This window comes from Rhinatrema bivittatum, chromosome 8 (assembly GCF_901001135.1).
Source record: "Rhinatrema bivittatum chromosome 8, aRhiBiv1.1, whole genome shotgun sequence".
NCBI lineage: Eukaryota > Metazoa > Chordata > Amphibia > Gymnophiona > Rhinatrematidae > Rhinatrema > Rhinatrema bivittatum.
Genome location: NC_042622.1, coordinates 23,337,989 through 23,355,393, shown reverse-complemented (window position 1 = coordinate 23,355,393; position 17,405 = coordinate 23,337,989). Strand labels below are relative to the sequence as shown.

General features: G+C 43.1%; 1 protein-coding gene across 1 annotated transcript in view; it reads right to left on the bottom strand.

Annotated features, from left to right (window-relative positions):
- The window catches only part of LOC115098097 (disheveled-associated activator of morphogenesis 2-like), a 102,098-nt gene that overhangs the window by 14,663 nt on the left and 70,030 nt on the right, over positions 1-17,405 (bottom strand). Inside the window, exons 7-9 of the mRNA XM_029614413.1 lie at positions 16,788-17,250; positions 14,375-14,537; positions 11,022-11,133 (exon numbers count right to left, since the gene is read on the bottom strand). Of these exons, the coding sequence (XP_029470273.1) occupies positions 11,022-11,133; positions 14,375-14,537; positions 16,788-17,250 (738 nt within the window). The remainder of the gene's footprint in view (positions 1-11,021; positions 11,134-14,374; positions 14,538-16,787; positions 17,251-17,405) is intronic.

The window sequence follows — 17,405 nt, the reverse complement described above, 5'->3', positions numbered from 1 at the left end:
AGACTTAGTTTTTGGGTACTTGCCAGGTTCTTATGGCCTGGATTGGCCACTGTTGGAAACAGGATGCTGGGCTTGATGGACCCTTGGTCTGACCCAGTATGGCATGTTCTTATGTTCTTATTTTTATCGGAATGGGATCAAGAGGGTGGGTGGCAGGGCTCACCTTATTTAATAAATTTACAAATTTCTAAGGATGAGACATTGTCAAAGGTGGACCATTTCAGGTCCGGGTTGGTGGGCAGTGAAATCTGTTGGTGGGTAGGATTGGGCCAAATTACAAATTACCTTTCGGATTTTCTCTTTGTTTAAGTTACCTTGGGGGTGGAACGGTCTACTGGTATTGGTCAATTTAGAAACATAAGAGAACAAAATCTTGGGATTAAATTGAAATTTATGTATTTTGGCAGAGAAAAAGTCTCGTTTAGACAAATTAATCTTAGATCTATACTTGCTAAGGGCAGATCTATAGTGTGCAAGTGAGGATGAATTTGGATGTTTGTGCCATTTCCTGTGAGAATGGTGTAAATCCCGTTTAATAGATTTTAATTCAGGTGTACACCAAGGAGCTTTGTGTTTGAGAATGGATGAATCCATTTCTTAATGGTGAGACATAAGTTACCATACTGGGTCAAACCAAGTATCCATCGAGCCCAGCATCCTGTTTCCAACAGTGGTCAATCCAGGCAACAATTACCTGGCAAGAACCCCAAAATTAAGTATATCCCATGCTACTGATGCTAGTAATAGCAGAGGCTATTCCCTAAGTCAACTTGATTAATAGCAGTTAATGGATTTCTCCTCCAAGAACTTATCCAAATCTTTTTTAATCCCAGCTACACTCCCTGCACTAACCACATCCTCTGGCAACAAATTCCAGATCTTAATTCTGCAGTGAGTGAAAAAGAATTTTCTCCAATTTGTTTTAAATGTGCTACTTGCTAACTTTATGGAGTGCCCCTTAGTCTTTCTGTGGGGAGATATCCCATGTTTTACCACTGAAAGCATGAAATATGGAATCAAAATAGCCAAGAAATATGCAGGCCAAATACTGACAGGCCAAACACTGTCTCAGTGGAAAATAAGAGACCTTGCCCTGATAAGAACTTTACACTGAAGGATACGTTATCTAGATCTGGCCTATTTGTAGGTGCCCTGTTTAAATTTAAAAAAAAGGACAATAAAGCAGCTAAACCCCTAAGCAGGAGTCATGGATCAGCCAACAAGTCCAGAGTCAGAAACACACCCACCTTTGGAAGAAGGGGGCAATCTGAGACAGAGAAAAACACTATGGCATAACAGCTTGGCATACAGACGTGGCAGTTCTCTCATTGAAAAAGTGGGAAGGGGGAAAAGATCTGCAAAGCGGCAAAGACCCTCTACCCACTATGTGATTATACCCGAGCTTATGCATATTTATCAGCTGGAAAGTATAAGATGGTGGTAAAATAAGAGACTGGGAATGAAGGACCCCTGGGAGCGAGACCCTGAAAAGGGAGTGAGACCCTGAAAGAGCGAACCCTGAAACCAGAGCAGAGCGAATCCTGAAACCAGAAACCAGAACCCTGAAACCAGAGCAGAGCGAACCTGAAACCAGAGCAGAGCAAACCCTGAAACCAGAGAAGGGACCCCGAAAGAAAAGGAACCCGAAGAGCAAAAGGGGTGTCCTAAGGGGACCAGCATCCCCTGCTATCGAGGAGGGAGAGAAGACAAGCTGTGGCCAGGAGACCAGAGAGAGTAGACGCCCTGCTCAGATGCGGAAAGTGACACAGAGTCTGAGACATTGAGGGGTGAAAGCAAGCCCCCAACAACCCAGCAAGTACCAGAGCCAGAAGCCAGTCTCCATCCTGGATCACCGCCAGCCTCTGCCAGACCCAAACCCAGGAACCAAGTCCTTCCCAGCACACATTCACCAGACCTCCAGTCAGCGTCTGCTTCAGAGGTGAACAGAGGGGTATTGCCTAAGCTGGGACCAGGAGTAAGTGAGTTAGCCATAAGTATTAATATATTAAGCAGGCTAAGGTTTATGGCATGTTTGTTATCACCCATGGTACAGAACTTTCTTTAGGGAAAACTGGTGCTTAGTGACCAGGATGTTAGAGAGAGGAATTGTTTTTATTTTCTAAATTCTACAACCTCCCAAATCTGATAAATGTCTGTTTCTGAGGAGAACATATTGTCTTTTTCCTGACTTAGGATCGCAAGTAAGATGGGAGGGAAACTGGAAGTGTCCTGTAGCAGACAGGTCCCTGCAACCCTAAACTTACTTATACTTCTGTTATCTGAAAGTGTAAATAACTGATTCACATTTACCTGTTCTGGACCTCTCATGATTTTAAAGACCTCTATCATATCCCCCCTTCAGCCGTTGCTTCTCCAAGCTGAACATCCCTAACTTCTTTAGCCTTTCCTCATAGGGGAGCTGTTCCATCCCCTTTATCATGTTGGTCGCCCTTCTCTGTACCTTCTCCAGTGCAGCTATATCTTTTTTGAGATGCGGCGACCAGAATTGTACACAGTATTCAAGGTGCGGTCTCACCATGGAGCGATACAGAGGCATTATGACATTTTCCGTTTTATTCACCATTCCCTTCCTAATAATTCCCAATATTCTGTTTGCTTTTTTGACTGCTGCAGCACACTGAGCCGACGATTTTAAAGTATTATCCACTATGACGCCTAGATCTCTTTCCTGGGTGGTAGCTCCTAATATGAAACCTAACATTGTGTAACTACAGCAAGGGTTATTATTCCCTGCATGCATCTTCTATAACTTACACACCATCAATAGCAGAAGTAAAGTTACACAGCAGGGGACCTCAGCACATGCTGGGGTGCGTAAATATTTATGTGCACATCTTTTGACCAGGCCCCAACACAGCCCTGCCCCTCCCCTTTCTGACAGGTTTTGAGATGTGCGCACCACGGCATTTACACTTTTTAAAATATAGTCGGTTTGTGCATATACAAATCAGAGAAAGGAAGGAGGAAGAACTTCAGGCTCTAACCAGTACTCTGTTTGGATGTCTTTTTATTCTGTACATTTTCCATTCTGTTTTCAGCTGTGATTAAGTATCCAAGGGAATACAAGCTTTGATTAAAGGGAAGAGATGTAAGTCAATAGTAATTAAATGCTGATAACCTGAAGTTGCTTCTTTCTTCATAAAGGCAGAAGATATGTTGGTGTTTGAAAAAAAAATAGAAGTGTGTGGATTTATGCAAAAATGGTAAGAAAAGCCATTAGGTGGATCAACGGTTGTTGTTGGGTTTTTTTTTAATGACTTTGCAGGCAATTTTTAAACAGTGCCAGGTACAAAAGTCTGAGGGTCCTTTGGACCCAGGGCAGATTTTAAAAAGGATGAGAGCACGTTCTCTTTGAAACCTGATGCAGAATCCGCAGGTGAATAGTACCCGCAGAAAAAGTGGAGAGTCTGAAAATTGCTCTCTTTGGTGTTAATTTTCAAAAGGTTTTCTATGCATAAAACTGACACATGCATACTTGTGTGCTCTTTTGGAAACGTTGCGAGCATGCACATAAATATTAACAGGAGGGGAAAGATGGGGCCGTTTAAGTGCCCACTTTCATGTGCATGAAGTGACTAATGTACATTATTGAAAATTGCGCTGTTTATGTACGCAAAAATTTGCTGACCACCAATTAGTTATTCAATGAATATTCTCCTAGATTCATCATTTTGCTATATTTATGGCAGAATGATGAGATGCAAAAAAAAAAAAAAAGAGGCGGGGAGATGATAGTGGGCAGCCAGCCTCATTGCAGCGGTGCGGTTTTGCCTGCTGCAGTGCAGCTGCGCCGTACACTATTGCCCCCATAGCGCCACGGGAAAAGGTGTAGTTATTTCCTGCAGTGCGGCCGGCGATAATGTGAAAAACTTTATCGCCCGTAGTGTTGCCGGGAGATAACTCTGCCCAAACCCCGCCCAAACTCCTCCCCTTCCCCTAAGAAGAATAATATCACTGCGACGCAGCCGGTATCACATGCAGTAGGGCCTTATCATGTGCTATAACCGGCACATCGCAGAATAAAGAATGACCCCCTGATTATAAGAAAAGAAAGCTGGTCTAAAAGAGCAGGTCTAAGAGAGCTGCACCTGCTTTTGAATGAGGGTCTGCTCAGTTCAGATCTGGTACGCTGGCTATAGAGCTACAGAACGGCTCTGAGAAATCTAGGAGCGTGTGTGTGTGCAGCCAAGCTATTTTATAACATGTGCACATATACATGCACAAGTTATAAAATAGCCGCGTCCCTGGGCATGGGCTGATGCACGCGCACAAATGTATGCTTGCACACTGGTTTGAAAGTTACCGTCCCAGTTTAAGTCTCCTAAATTTAGCTGAATTTTCAGTTGAAAATGTAGGTGCCTACATGACTGAAACTAGGAACCTATTTAGGTAGGGTGCCTACATTTAGGCATTCAGCATTTTTTGAAAATTGGCCTCTTAGACCAAAAGCTTGAGCATAAAGAGTGGTTACCAGGGGCATTGTTAGTCCTGAGCATGCAGGGACCTTGCCCTGAATCTCCTCCTCTATGCTCTGAGTCTCCTTCAGCAGCTGTCAGGCCATGAAAAAAAGGAGAGGCCCAATAGGTTTGCCGTGGATCCCATATCATGCTTGCTGAAGAGGAGTCCCAACAGGCTATCAAGAACCCCCATCCCACAGCAGCCGAAGAAGAGGCTCAACAGGCCACCATGGACCCCCATCTTGTGCTGGCTAAAAGGGAGATCCAAGACAGACCACTGCAGACCCCATTCTTTGGTGGCCAATGAGGAGGCCCAGCATGCTGCTGCAGACCACCATCCCAAAGTGGACAAAATGGAGGCCCAACAGGCCGCCGTGGTCCCTATCCCATGGCAGTTGAAGCAGCAGCCCGAAAGGCCACTGCAAACTCAATCCCATGGCAGCCAGAGTCTCCACAGGCCACCACAGACCCTATCCCATGATGGCCAAAGAAATGGCTCAACAGATCACCATGGATCCCAACCCACGGTGGCCGAAGAGGAGGCCCAACAGGCCACTGCAGACCTACATCCCACTGCAGCCAAAAAGGAGGCCGAACAGGCTGCCATGGACCCCATCCCATGGTGGCCATAGAGGAGGCCCGATATGCCACCATGTAACCTATCTTGTGGCAACTGAAAAGAAAGCCCAATAGGCTTCAGGGCTAAAGGGGAGATCCCTGAAAGCCTTTGTGAGTGAGAGACAGCATGTGGGAGTGTAAGTGTCTGTGTGCATGAGAGAGCCTGTGAGAATGAGAGTGTGTGTGTGTGTGTGTGTGTGCACTCACACATGTCAGTATTTGGGTGTGTGAGAGAGAGCCTGTGGGTTTGAGAAAGAATGTGTGAGAGTGGGAGCAACAGCCAGTGTGTGTCTGTGTGTGTGATGTGTGTGGGAGCCTGTGGGCGTGGGTGAGAGGGAGCCTGGGGGCTTGAGAGCATATGTGTATGTGTTTGTGTATATGAAAGAGATAGAGAGAAAACATGTATGAGAGCATGTGTTTGTGGGACAGAGGAAGTGTGTGTAACAGATCTGTGTGTGTATGAGAGCATTGTGTGTGTATATGAGAGAGAAAATGTGTATGAGAGCATGTGTGCACACGCACACGTTTGTGTCTGTGTGTTAGAGAGGAAGTGTGTATGAGAGCATGTATGAGTGTGTGTGACAGAGCATGTCCGTGAGAGAGGGAGTATGTGTGAGAGAATGAACCTGTGTGTGTGTGTTTCAAAATATGCATGTATAACAGACAGAGGATAAAGTTTGTGTGTCACCACATCCCACCCCACTAATCCAAGACATCTCAAGGTGACTGGAAATCAAAAGTTCCCAGGTATGGACAGTGGAGGATTTTTATCCTTATGAGATTCAATTATTGGGTGCTATTTGATATGTCTGTTGATTTGAAACATTTTATTGGTGTTAAATCAATTTTTTAAATTTTGTATGCATTTTTAATTGTTGGATATTATTCTGTTCATCAGCTGTTTTGAAATATTTATGCTTTTTATTAGTATGTTTTACTATTATGATTGATGTTTTATATTACTTGATTTTATTGTCTGATATTTTATGAGGAATGATATTTTTGTTTTTCCATTGTTGCACGGCATAGAGTCTGGCTTCCTGCGATTTCCAATTTAGTTTTTGTCTGCACATTTGCATTTCTACTTTATGGTCTCATTATTCTGTATATGGTTCAAGTGTTTTTCTGCATATGTGACTGAGATGAGGTAATCTGATAACTTATAGTTTCTGTATAAGGATCTGTTTTCCTAATAGGAGGTATATTGGTGTTTTTTATGGCCTGGTATAATATTTGCAGTGTTGCCTTTCAAAGGTAGGGTTTTTACTGTTTGAGTCTGGCAGTTAGGGTTTTATGGCATGGCCGGCTTTCTATAAATTCTGAGTACATTTTTTGCAGGATTTTGTATATACAATGTTCTTAGCAGTGGAAGGAGTTCGAGATGCTGTTACTGAGGTGACACCTGAATTTGAATAACATTTTTCTATGGTGAGTGTTCTGCTCTGCACCCTTTGTTGGAGTCGTCTCTGTGAATGCAGAGTATGTTAAAACTTGAGGTGCAGGTTTTATATTGGGATTCTGTTACGCTTGGCGGTTCACAGCCTCCCGCGAGCCGCCACACTCTCTTCAGTGTTCCCCAATGCCGAAAAAGGCCACACACGGAGCAGGAGCCCTGAACACAGGCCTCCTCCTACTTCACGGTTGCCGCAGCGATCTCACAGCTCACAACATACCCACTCCCTGAAGCGCGCGCGGCTGATCCTGTCCTTCTTAAAGGGCCAGCAGTGGGAATCAGGGCCCAGTGCCCCTTGATGACCTCACTGCCCCAGGGCCATTTAAGGCTGGTTCCTGCTTCCAGTCTTTGCTTTGGGAGTAGGTCAACTCCTTTTGGAGTAGCGTATTGCCTGCATTCCTGGTTCCTGAATCATGTTCCTCGCTTCCTGGTTCCTTCTGCTGTTCTTAGTTCCTATGTTCCTGTTCCAGATTCCTGGCTGTTGGTTTGCTCCTGAATTCTGGTCTCCCTAGTCCTTCTCTCCTTCATCTGGCTCCAGCGTCCAGTCTTCTATCTGTAGTCCTCATCCTCCTCTCGTCTTCCCTTTGGATTGGTCTTCTGGTTTTGTCCCTGGACTGGACATAGGAACATAAGAAATTGCCATGCTGGGTCAGACCAAGGGTCCATCAAGCCCAGCATCCTGTTTCCAACAGAGGCCAAAACCAGGCCACAAGAACCTGGCAATTACCCAAACACTAAGAAGAACCCATGCTACTGATGCAATTAATAGCAGTGGCTATTCCCTAAGTATAATTGATTAATAGCCATTAATGGACTTCTCCTCCAAGAACTTATCCAAACCTTTTTTGAACCCAACTACCCTAACTGCACTAATCGCATCCTCTGGCAACAAATTCCAGAGCTTTATTGTGTGTTGAGTGAAAAAGAATTTTCTCCGATTAGTCTTAAATGTGCTACTTGCTAACTTCATGGAATGCCCCCTAGTCCTTCTATTATTCGAAAGTGTAAATAACACTGACCTTGTGCTTTGCTGCTTGCTTCTGGCCCTGGCCTGTATACCTACTTTGCTTATTTTCTGCTGACCTCTGGCTGTTCCTCTGCTTTCCTGTCAGCATGCTGGCCACTGTGTTCCCGACTGCCTGGACTTCCACCATCACAGAGGCCCCCCTCCTAAGACCAGCTGGCCCCGGCAGCCGAGGGCTCAGCCTAAGGGGAATGTGGGCTGATATTGGTGAAGCTCCAGCTGGGCCTGCTGATGGTGGGGGCCTGTGGGGCTCCTCCCCACAGGTAGTGCCAACTCCCCCTCAGTCCAGGGGTCCACCACCACAACAGATTCGGTCCTATCTTAATTATACCCTAGACTTCACTTCCATGTGTAAGAATGTTTATTGATCGATGCTCTTGAATAATTTCAGTGGTAGTTTTACTGGATAGTTGAAAGTGGCCAGGGGTTTTCTTCTGTCTAGAGACAGCTGTATAGGAACTTAGAAAAGAGAATATTTAAGTGATGTCCAATTATGTATTTTTATAGGATCGGAAGGATCGGAAGGGAAGTTGCTGGTCATGATTGAGTTAAATATGAAAAATCTCAGGGGGAGGAAAAGAAGGGCTTATGGGCCTATGCCCTGAATCTTTAGGTATGTCTGCTGGCTGGTATAAACTCCTAAAGAGTCCAGCAGATGTACTCCCAAGGTTTCAATCCCTCCAAGGAATTATTATTGACGTGGAGCAGTAGAGAAAAAGAAAATACATCATCTAGAAATAAACCCACAAAATGAGAGGAACGTGAGTGCGTTCCTATACTGATAACACAGAGGGATGTGCATCTTTTTTGTTCACTATACCACCTAAAGAACATCAATTTACAATGTAATACACAATTATATTATTCAACTATTCTCACCAATTTGACAAGAAATTTTTTTTTAAAATTATGTAATTTTATTAAACATGTATTTTTATTACAGGGATAACATATATAAATATATATCAATTTTCTAAAAAGAAGAACTTTTTTAAGACATGTATCTTATATCTTTTAATATAGTGTGGATACCCAAACTACCCTCAATTTCCCACATGAATACAAACATTAAATATCCCATAAATTAAAAATATATACAAACCATTCACTCATCCACATTCATACAATCAATTACTTAAAAACCTCCCCACAATATTGCATCTTTCCCAAAAACATATACAATGCACAGAGATTCAGAATACGGGTATTCTGTTCAGTCATTTGGTTTGAGTTATTCATTTTCCACCCATTTTCTGACCGGGAGGAGTCAGAAGGGAGGGAGGTTTCTTTCAGATTTTTTGGCGGAGTTATTTTTTTCAGAACTAGTGTGTGCACTACTCACAAATAATGATCGCTATTCACCAAAGGGTGAATTTTAAAAGCCTGGCGCGTGCCAAAACCGTGAGATACGCGAGCAGGTGTAGCCGGCGGATTTTAAAAGCCGCCCGTGCACGCACAAATAAAAAGTTGCAAAAAAAAAAAAAGGGTTGGACGTGGCCATGGTCTCGGCAGAGCATGGGCGGGATGTGGGCGGGATGTGCACATAAGTATTTACGTACACAAGCGCGTGCCAGGGTCCCCTGACACGTAACTTTACCACTGCTATGGATGGCATATAAGTAATAAAATTTAAAATAATTGTGCTAACAGGGTAAGAGAGAGGCTATTTAACTAAGGGGGTTAGGAAGTCCTATCGCTTAACTGGGCCAACTGGGACGCTCATATCTTACAAAATGGCCACGTCCTATGGTGTGAGCTGGCAATCGCACGTACATGTGCGCCCACGGGTCAATATCAAAGTTACCATCCAGTACGCTATTACTTTTGCTGCTACTTAACATTTCTATAGCGCTAATCAATATACGCAGCGCTGTACAAAAACATATAGAGGTCGATATTCAAAAGCCATTTAGACGGATAACTTAAGTTATCCATCTAAATGGCAATACCAGCATACTCAGACACTTATCCAGTTAAATTCTAGCCTGATAACTGGCTATCCGGATAGGATTTAGCCGGATAAATGAGGGGCGTTCTGGGGGCAGACAAGAGGCATTCTGGGGAGGAGTGGCATTAGCTGATAATTTATCTGGCCAACTCTGGTTAGGCTACAGACCTGTCCTAAAGATAGCCGGATAAATGTATCCGGCTATCTTTAGGACAGGTCTGTAGCCTAACAGTGGCTGAAAATGGACCCCATAAGAAACAGTCCCTTCTCAGTACAGCTTATTTGGAAATTTTATTTATTAACATAATGGTAAATGGTTGTAAACAGGACAATCAGGGGTTAAGATTTAAAAAGCAGCCTAAAAAAGGTGGCTTACTAGACAGGATTTAAATAAGGCAAGAGAGGGGATCTGATGCACCAGCTCAGGAAGTTTATTCCAGGTGGAAAGCACAGAGTCGGGACACAAACTGAACCAAAAATCAGCACATTTGGATCAATTTCTCCATCTGGATTATCTGAAAATTTCTAGAAATTGATAAAATCTCCTGGATTTGCCATCTAGAGGGCAGTGGCTAATTTTGTGTATTTCTGTTTTGAGATCCAAAGTATATTTCTGCTATAGTCATACCATCCGGACACTGAAAAATGCCACCGGTGTGTAGAAAGTCAAGGGGATATTTCAGTTTTTGTGCCATGTTCCTTGGTGATGGTTGTTCAATACACGCCAGATTTTATGGTGGATATAACAATCTCAGTTCTGCCCCATGAATGTCCCCATGTACGGTGTTCATGCAGTAATCGAAATCTGTGCGTAAGTCTTTATGTGCGCAAGCACACGCCAGGGTCCCTACTGCGTAACTTCACCTCTGCTATGGATGGACGGCATCCATAGTACAATAAAGAAAACTATGGTAGTCAGTGGGGATTTAAGGCTGGGGGCAATTAGGGCAAAAGGGAAGAGAGTTAGCTAGGGGAATTAGGAAGTCCTCTCCTTTACTGGGGCGAACTGGGAAAAGAAGTAATTGCGTTGACGTGCGCGTCTAGTAACCCCACACACACACACACACACACACACACACACACTTACGCGAGCAAGGCAGCATTTCTGCACACATGCGCACATCAATATGAATTCGGGTGCACATGTATGCGCGAACTGCCGATTTTAAAACACGCACATGTATATGCATATGTGCGCGCGTATGTTTTAAAATTGCCGCGTCCATGTGCGCGCGGCTCTTAAAATCTACTTCATAATGAACAGAATTGGCCCCAGCACAGATTCCTAAGATGTTCCATTAATCAGCTTATTTTAGATAGATTCTGTGAGTTTTTTCAGCTAATGGAATTATGAATGTACTGAATTATGAATGTGTATGAAAGGTCCGCGAGTGGACGCTAATTATGGCTTGACAGTTGGCATTACTGCTCACAAATTTCAAACTCTGCTAACTTAACCTCTTTCAGTGAAAGAAATAAAGAATGTAATGCAAAATTTACCTTCTTAGTGCTGTAATCTGCTCGTCAGTAAGCCCACCACTGTCTTCATGTAAAATTAATAATTTTTCTTTCAGTTGGGTTGGTTTAATGTTGAAACTCTTAAGAACAATATCTAAAGAGGAGGGAAAGAACAGTTCTTAAACTTATTTTAAATGCGCGCAGGAAATAAAATCTGGGACAGTCCAGCTGCTCCACAGTCCTGGGTAAAATTAACTCCCAACTCATTCCCCACCGAAAAATCCCAAAATAAAATTCAGAACCATCAGGCTTACACTTTATTCTAAGAAACACAAATACCCTGGGGAGGTTAATTTTCAAAGGCCTATTCACTAGGGATATGCTTTTGCTCGAAATAAAGCAGGAAATTTGAGCATAATTTCCTTTTTTCAATTCATTTTGTTTGGCAAACGAAACAGATGAAAATTTGTTTTTCGTTTTGTTTCATTTTCCACTAAGCAGCCACCAGCCCTAGCTAGGGTCTCTCACCTCTCCTTCTCCCCCGCCAAACAAAAACTAGCACTGCAAAAAATTAAACATTCATAGCCTGCCCTCCCCCCCCCCCCCCCCCACACACACACACCCTCCAACCCCCTTGGATGCCTCCCACTGCTTCCTGGGGGTGGTGAAGTCTAAAGGGGGAAGGAGTGTTCCGCAGTCCCTCCTGCTCCGCGGGTCCATTTTTCAAAATGGCAGCAGTCGGCGCTGCGGGACCTCCGTACCTCAAACTTGTGCCGACACAGCAGGACAGGTGCACCCGGGGCTCATTCCTGTCCCCTTTGGATTTCAGTGACCTAGGGAAGGGGGTAGGAGGTGTCCGAGAGTGGGGGGGGGGGGGGCAGGGTGTGGAAAGGCTCTCAGGCATCCTGGATTTTTTTGAAATTTTTGTGGCGTTGGATTTTTTTTTTTTTTTGGATGGGGGATCTGAAGCAGGTTTTATTTCATTGTTTTGTTCTTGTTGGGTTTGGGGAAGGGGCTCCATTTGTTTTGCATTTTATTTTATCTCAAATAAATGTCAAAAAATGAAAAAAAAACATTTTTTTTTAAATTGAAAACGAAAAAACATTTTAAAATTAAAATGCATATCCCTAATTTCCACAGGTAAAAGAGTGTTTTACCCCCATTAATGGCCGGTTATATAAAACTGTCCGTCCGGAATGCAGGCACACATACGCGTGCATGTGATAGTCGCATGTAAGTTTACCCCAGAGATATTCCCGGGGTAGGGGATGGGGAAGGGTTTGCATGTATGTCTCTGAAATTTCCCAAACATTTAGCAGGTGTACCTGTCTGCAAGTAGTCTGGGGGGAGGGGAGGAATAATGTTCAAAAGGAAATGTGTGCACGTATGCGTAGGCGCACACAGGTCTTTTCCTCTGAAAAATGAAAATTGGTGTAACTTATGCACCTACTTGCCATCTGATTTATGCAACTCTTACAACATTTGCAACAATGTAGCCGAAATGATTTTTGGTCTTGCAGAGCCGGGAAGAAATTTATTAATGCAGTGCCATCTGGAGGCACACAAGGGTAGTAATATGTTCATCATTAATCCAGTGCCGACCAGTTGGTTAATTTGTCAATGCTGATTCATTTTTTATTTGCCTGGCATCACATTGTAGATGTATTAGAAAGTACCACGTAGCAGTGGAGTCCAGTCCCTAGATATGTGGAAGATTGTTTTCCAGTACAGGGGCAAAGAGACAGACACTGTGCAAGGTTTTAGCAGGTGGAATCGACTGAAGCAATATTTAACAGCATGGCTGGAAAGTTGACAACTGTGGAAGTCTTAAGAATTAGAACATGTGGTTCTATGCAAGCTAAGAACAGAAAAAGCTCAGATATCTTAATTTATATGTGTGTGTGTGTGTGTGTGTGTGTGTGTGTTACAAATACTAGAGAATTGTAAGGTTAATAAATTGTAAGGTTAATAAAAAAAAGTGCGAAACTTGCTGGGCAGACTGGATGGGCCGTTTGGTCTTTTTCTGCCGTCATTTCTATGTTTCTACGTTATGCCTTAAATGCTTTTGGTGATACCATTACCATGAAATCAAAGATCAATTCATATCAATATGAAGTCATATCTGGTCAAATAAGTTTGAAATGCCACTTTAACAATAATTTTCTACACTGCATATTTTTATTTGTAACAACAACAATAAATAGAACTCAATTGGGCATTTTTTTTATCTATTGCATTTTAATCACTTATGAGTTATGATATAAATGTATGAATGTTTATTTTCTCTGTTTGTTTGTTTTTTAATTGTAAATCATCTCAAGCTTTTCACAGTAGAGGCAAAACAGAAAAGTGTATATAAATAAATAAATAAGAGTGGGCATCGGCAGTCTTTGGAAACCAGGGGTCAAAACATCACTCACTAACTATTTAAGGGGAAACCCTTGCACCTCATCATGTACAATTGTTCTGTTTACATCATGAAGGTTCCCAGTTCTGGGCTGACCTGTGCTTGCTGGCACAAGAAATTGTTTCATTATATTGAGAGTTTCCCTAGAATTGGGAGACATTACTTCTACATCCAAAGAATGATTTCTGTTCAACCATAAGGTAAAAAAAAAACCCAAAAAAGATAACTATCCAGAAACGTGCACAATTTAAAATGAGTAGAGGAAATATACCAATCTCTTCAATTTAGCATACACAAGTATTACATAGATGTAATTTGCTAGATTTGTGTTTTGGTAGGTCAAGTTAAAAATGCCTGTTTCCTGGGACTGTTTCTAGGGCATCTGGTGATTGATTTGAGATCCTTTGGCTCACCTCATGATTTCCCTACACAAAATTGTCCCATTGGAATGGGAATTAATGGAGAAATCTGAGGGAAACGACGCTGGAATTCTGCGCATTTTCCGCAGGTCCAGACATTGCGCAGCGCACATAACTGCAGCCAGTGTAACATGTAATATGCGTTATTTGCAAAGCACATGCCAAGGATGCATTCTGTGGCTGCACAGGACGCATGCTTTGCTGGCAGCATTTAGCAGTGTGCGTGCTATGGCTTTATGTTACACAGGATGTTGCCAAGACATAGAAGCGTGCATGCACTTTAGAGGAGTAGACCATTTGCTATGTCATACAGGCACAGGTGCTATTAGGGATATAGACTTGTACTGTTGGGGAGCAGAGAGTGCGTTATTGCCCAGCCCAAATACTCTCATCTGCAATTCATATGCACAAAAATGGTGTGTTGCTGTTGTCAGAGGCAGGGGCAGAGTTGCTGGGAAAATGAGAGTACACGTTTAGATGCTTCTTTACCCTATTAGGCAGGCACTTCTACTAATACCTTAAGAATTTGTGCATTGATATACAATTTAAAAAAAAACATACATACTTACTAAAGTTGTGTGCAATTTTTGAATCTAAAAGAATAGGTTGATTTCCCAGCGACTCACTGGCTGAACTATACAGTGGGTCCTGGATCTTGAACTGATTAAAAATTCTGGAGATATCTATCTTCCTTTTGTCTGGGTTATAACATGCCCAAACGGATTTACCAATCTGAAAAATAAGAACAAGAAGGTAAGGTTTAATGAGGTCTTTCCTGCAAGATTTTCAGCTGAAATTCTTATGGGTCTGCAGACCACCAGGATGTGAGAAATCCCTGGGCTGGTTTTTATTTTCAGTTACAGAAATATTTTTCACATCAACATGGGGAGGGTATAAATTACTCTCCCCCCATGAAGCAGGCATTACCGGCACGACTACAAGCTCAGCTTCAAAGGGGAACTCGGAAAAATGCGGCTGGCATGCACAGGTGCAAAGTGCGCACCACAAAGTACAAAGAGGTTTAAAAATTAAAATGCTGCAGACTCTTTTACTCCCCTAACTCTTATCTCTGGGGGGGAAGGGCAATAAGCAAGGCACATTCTTATGTGAGTAAAAACACATTTACCCACGTTAAAAGCTTTGGGGTCAATGCAATACCGTGCGCTACGGCTAGCGCAAGGCTTAACATGCGATCGGACGCGCATTTTGGATGTGCGTCCATAACCCTGCTGCAATAAGGGGATTAGCGAGTCCAAAACGCTCTTCCAAACTGCCGCGTAGCTAATAGCCCTCATCACATGTAAATTCCATATAGATGAGGCTATTAGCTAATACCTGCTGTGCAAAAAATCTCCCACATGGCCATTGCGCCCATGGCTGGCGTAAAGGAATAAGACAATCAAATGAGCTGGTGTATAATGTGAATATCTGAGCCTGCTAATAATTGTAAATCATTTTATCAATGGTTTTATCAAGAGGAAAAAAGACCTCAGCACTGGTATCATTTCTGAATATTTAATCAGATTTGAGACCAGTCGGTCTTGTAATAACCTCTTTTTTTATTTTATTGAAAACTCTCTTTTTTTTTATAGTTTTAAATTTTTCTTTAAAACGAATTTAGTGCTGAATCAGCTACTTTCAGTCTTGTTAATGCCAAGCTTCCGGTGCCTCATAAATCGGTTATTTCAAAAACGCTTTTCAGGCAACATCATAACTATCAGAACCCAGGTAATATTTTAACAAGTTATCGCAGTCTGTGCAATTATTCCATGAAGCCCACAGACCAATGAAACTTATATCGGCAACTTATAGGCGTAAAGTTACTTTTTCTTGGAAGTTAATTTCCTTCTTTGAGATTTGAACGGTGCTCAACGTTACTAAATAAGAGGAACCACAGAAAGAAGATTCTGGTAAAAAAAAAAAAAAAAAAGTCTTGGGTAAGCATAAAAATAGTAATTCTGGGCGCCCAATATAAACGCACGAGATACACAGTCCAGGTCGTGCGTCTTGTGCGTGTAGATTGTGCCGGTAGCAGGAGGAAACGGAGGCTCGTATTGAGCATGCAAGCCACCTCTCCTGGGCGCCTGATGCCGCGGAGGCACTAGGACGCACAGTTTTCCACAGCGCCTCCTCTTTAGCGCAAACCCTCATTTACATATTGCATCGGCCCCTTACTGCACAACTTTTCCCAAAGATCTCATCAAAATAACACCTAGGGGTGTGCATGAGAAAAACTTTATTCATTTTTGGGTCAATTTTAAGACCCTAGCTTGTGCGCATGTTATAAAATACAGGCCTCGCATGCACATGCAAATTTTCATAACCGTGTGCGCCTGTGTGGGCGGTGGCCAGCTCCGCGTGCAGGGGGGAAATTTTAACAAAATACACGCGGCGACGCACTCGGCCCTCCCCCAGTTCCCTCCCAGTCCGCTCCAACTAAGGAGTGGACTGGGAAGGAACTTTCCTATCCCTAACCCTACCGTTCCTACAACTTCCCCTCTCCTCCCCGACCCCTACCCCTACCCTAAGTAATCTATTTCTTTTTTAATTTTTGAACTTACCTGCTCCTTTGAACAGTAGTAACTTCCACGCGCCAGCCAGCTCACGACTCGCGCTTTCCTGGGACAGCGGCTAATGCCCTGCCCCTCCCCACCCAGACCACACCCCCTCCCCCACTCACCCCTTTTTCCAGGGCCCGACTCTTCTGCGCGCAACCCCCAGTTTTTACGCACGTGGCCCTTTTAAAATCGGCCCATTTGTTCCTCTTTTCTTGCTTCATTTTTAAATCTCATGTTGTTTCATCTGTTCACTTACCAGCACAAAATGCGTTTTTTTGCCAGGATATGCATTCGTGTACACACATCAAATTGATTTCATGCAACATAACTACAATTTTGCACGCATAAATTAAGTGTGCGTGTAAAGAAACGAAACAAATGCGCATCTCTAAGACAGTCGAAACCTTGTTCCTTTGATCCTGACCTTTTCCTGAGGGACTGGATGCCAGTGAAAAGCTTTTGTTTTCTTTAGAGCCGTAGATGGAGATGGAGGAAGAGGAAGAGGAGGAGGAGGCGGTACAGGAGGCTGCACCTCAAGGAAAGATGGTGGACAAGCTGTTGGTTCTAGGTTTGTTTGTATCAGTGCTTGCTTGGGAGCTGAAGACAAATTCTTAGCTTGTAGGGCAGGTGAGGGCAAGCTTGCAGGAATGGATGGTAAAAATCCAGTTTTCACATCTTCGGGCGTGATTTGTCCCTCACGTTCAAGCTTTTGGTGAGGCGATCGGTTGATTCCCTCCTCTGGTTTGCCCCAATCTTCTGGCGCAGGCTGCAGGTTTGACAGGCTCTTGCAGGGGGCGCACTGCTTCTGGATGAGTTCAACCCATTCATCACAAATTTTCCTGCTCTCCACTTTACACTGGGTCTGGGCATTAACAGGTATTCGAAATCTAAAAAAAAAATATATATATATATATATGATGTAAGCAGTGCCTAAGATTAAAAACAAATTCAATAGGTTTCCAAAATCCTCTTCTCCAGTTGGTCAGTAGGAATGCACACTGTGTGATACTGTAACTCCAGCCCTCTCCTCATGGCCTGACTT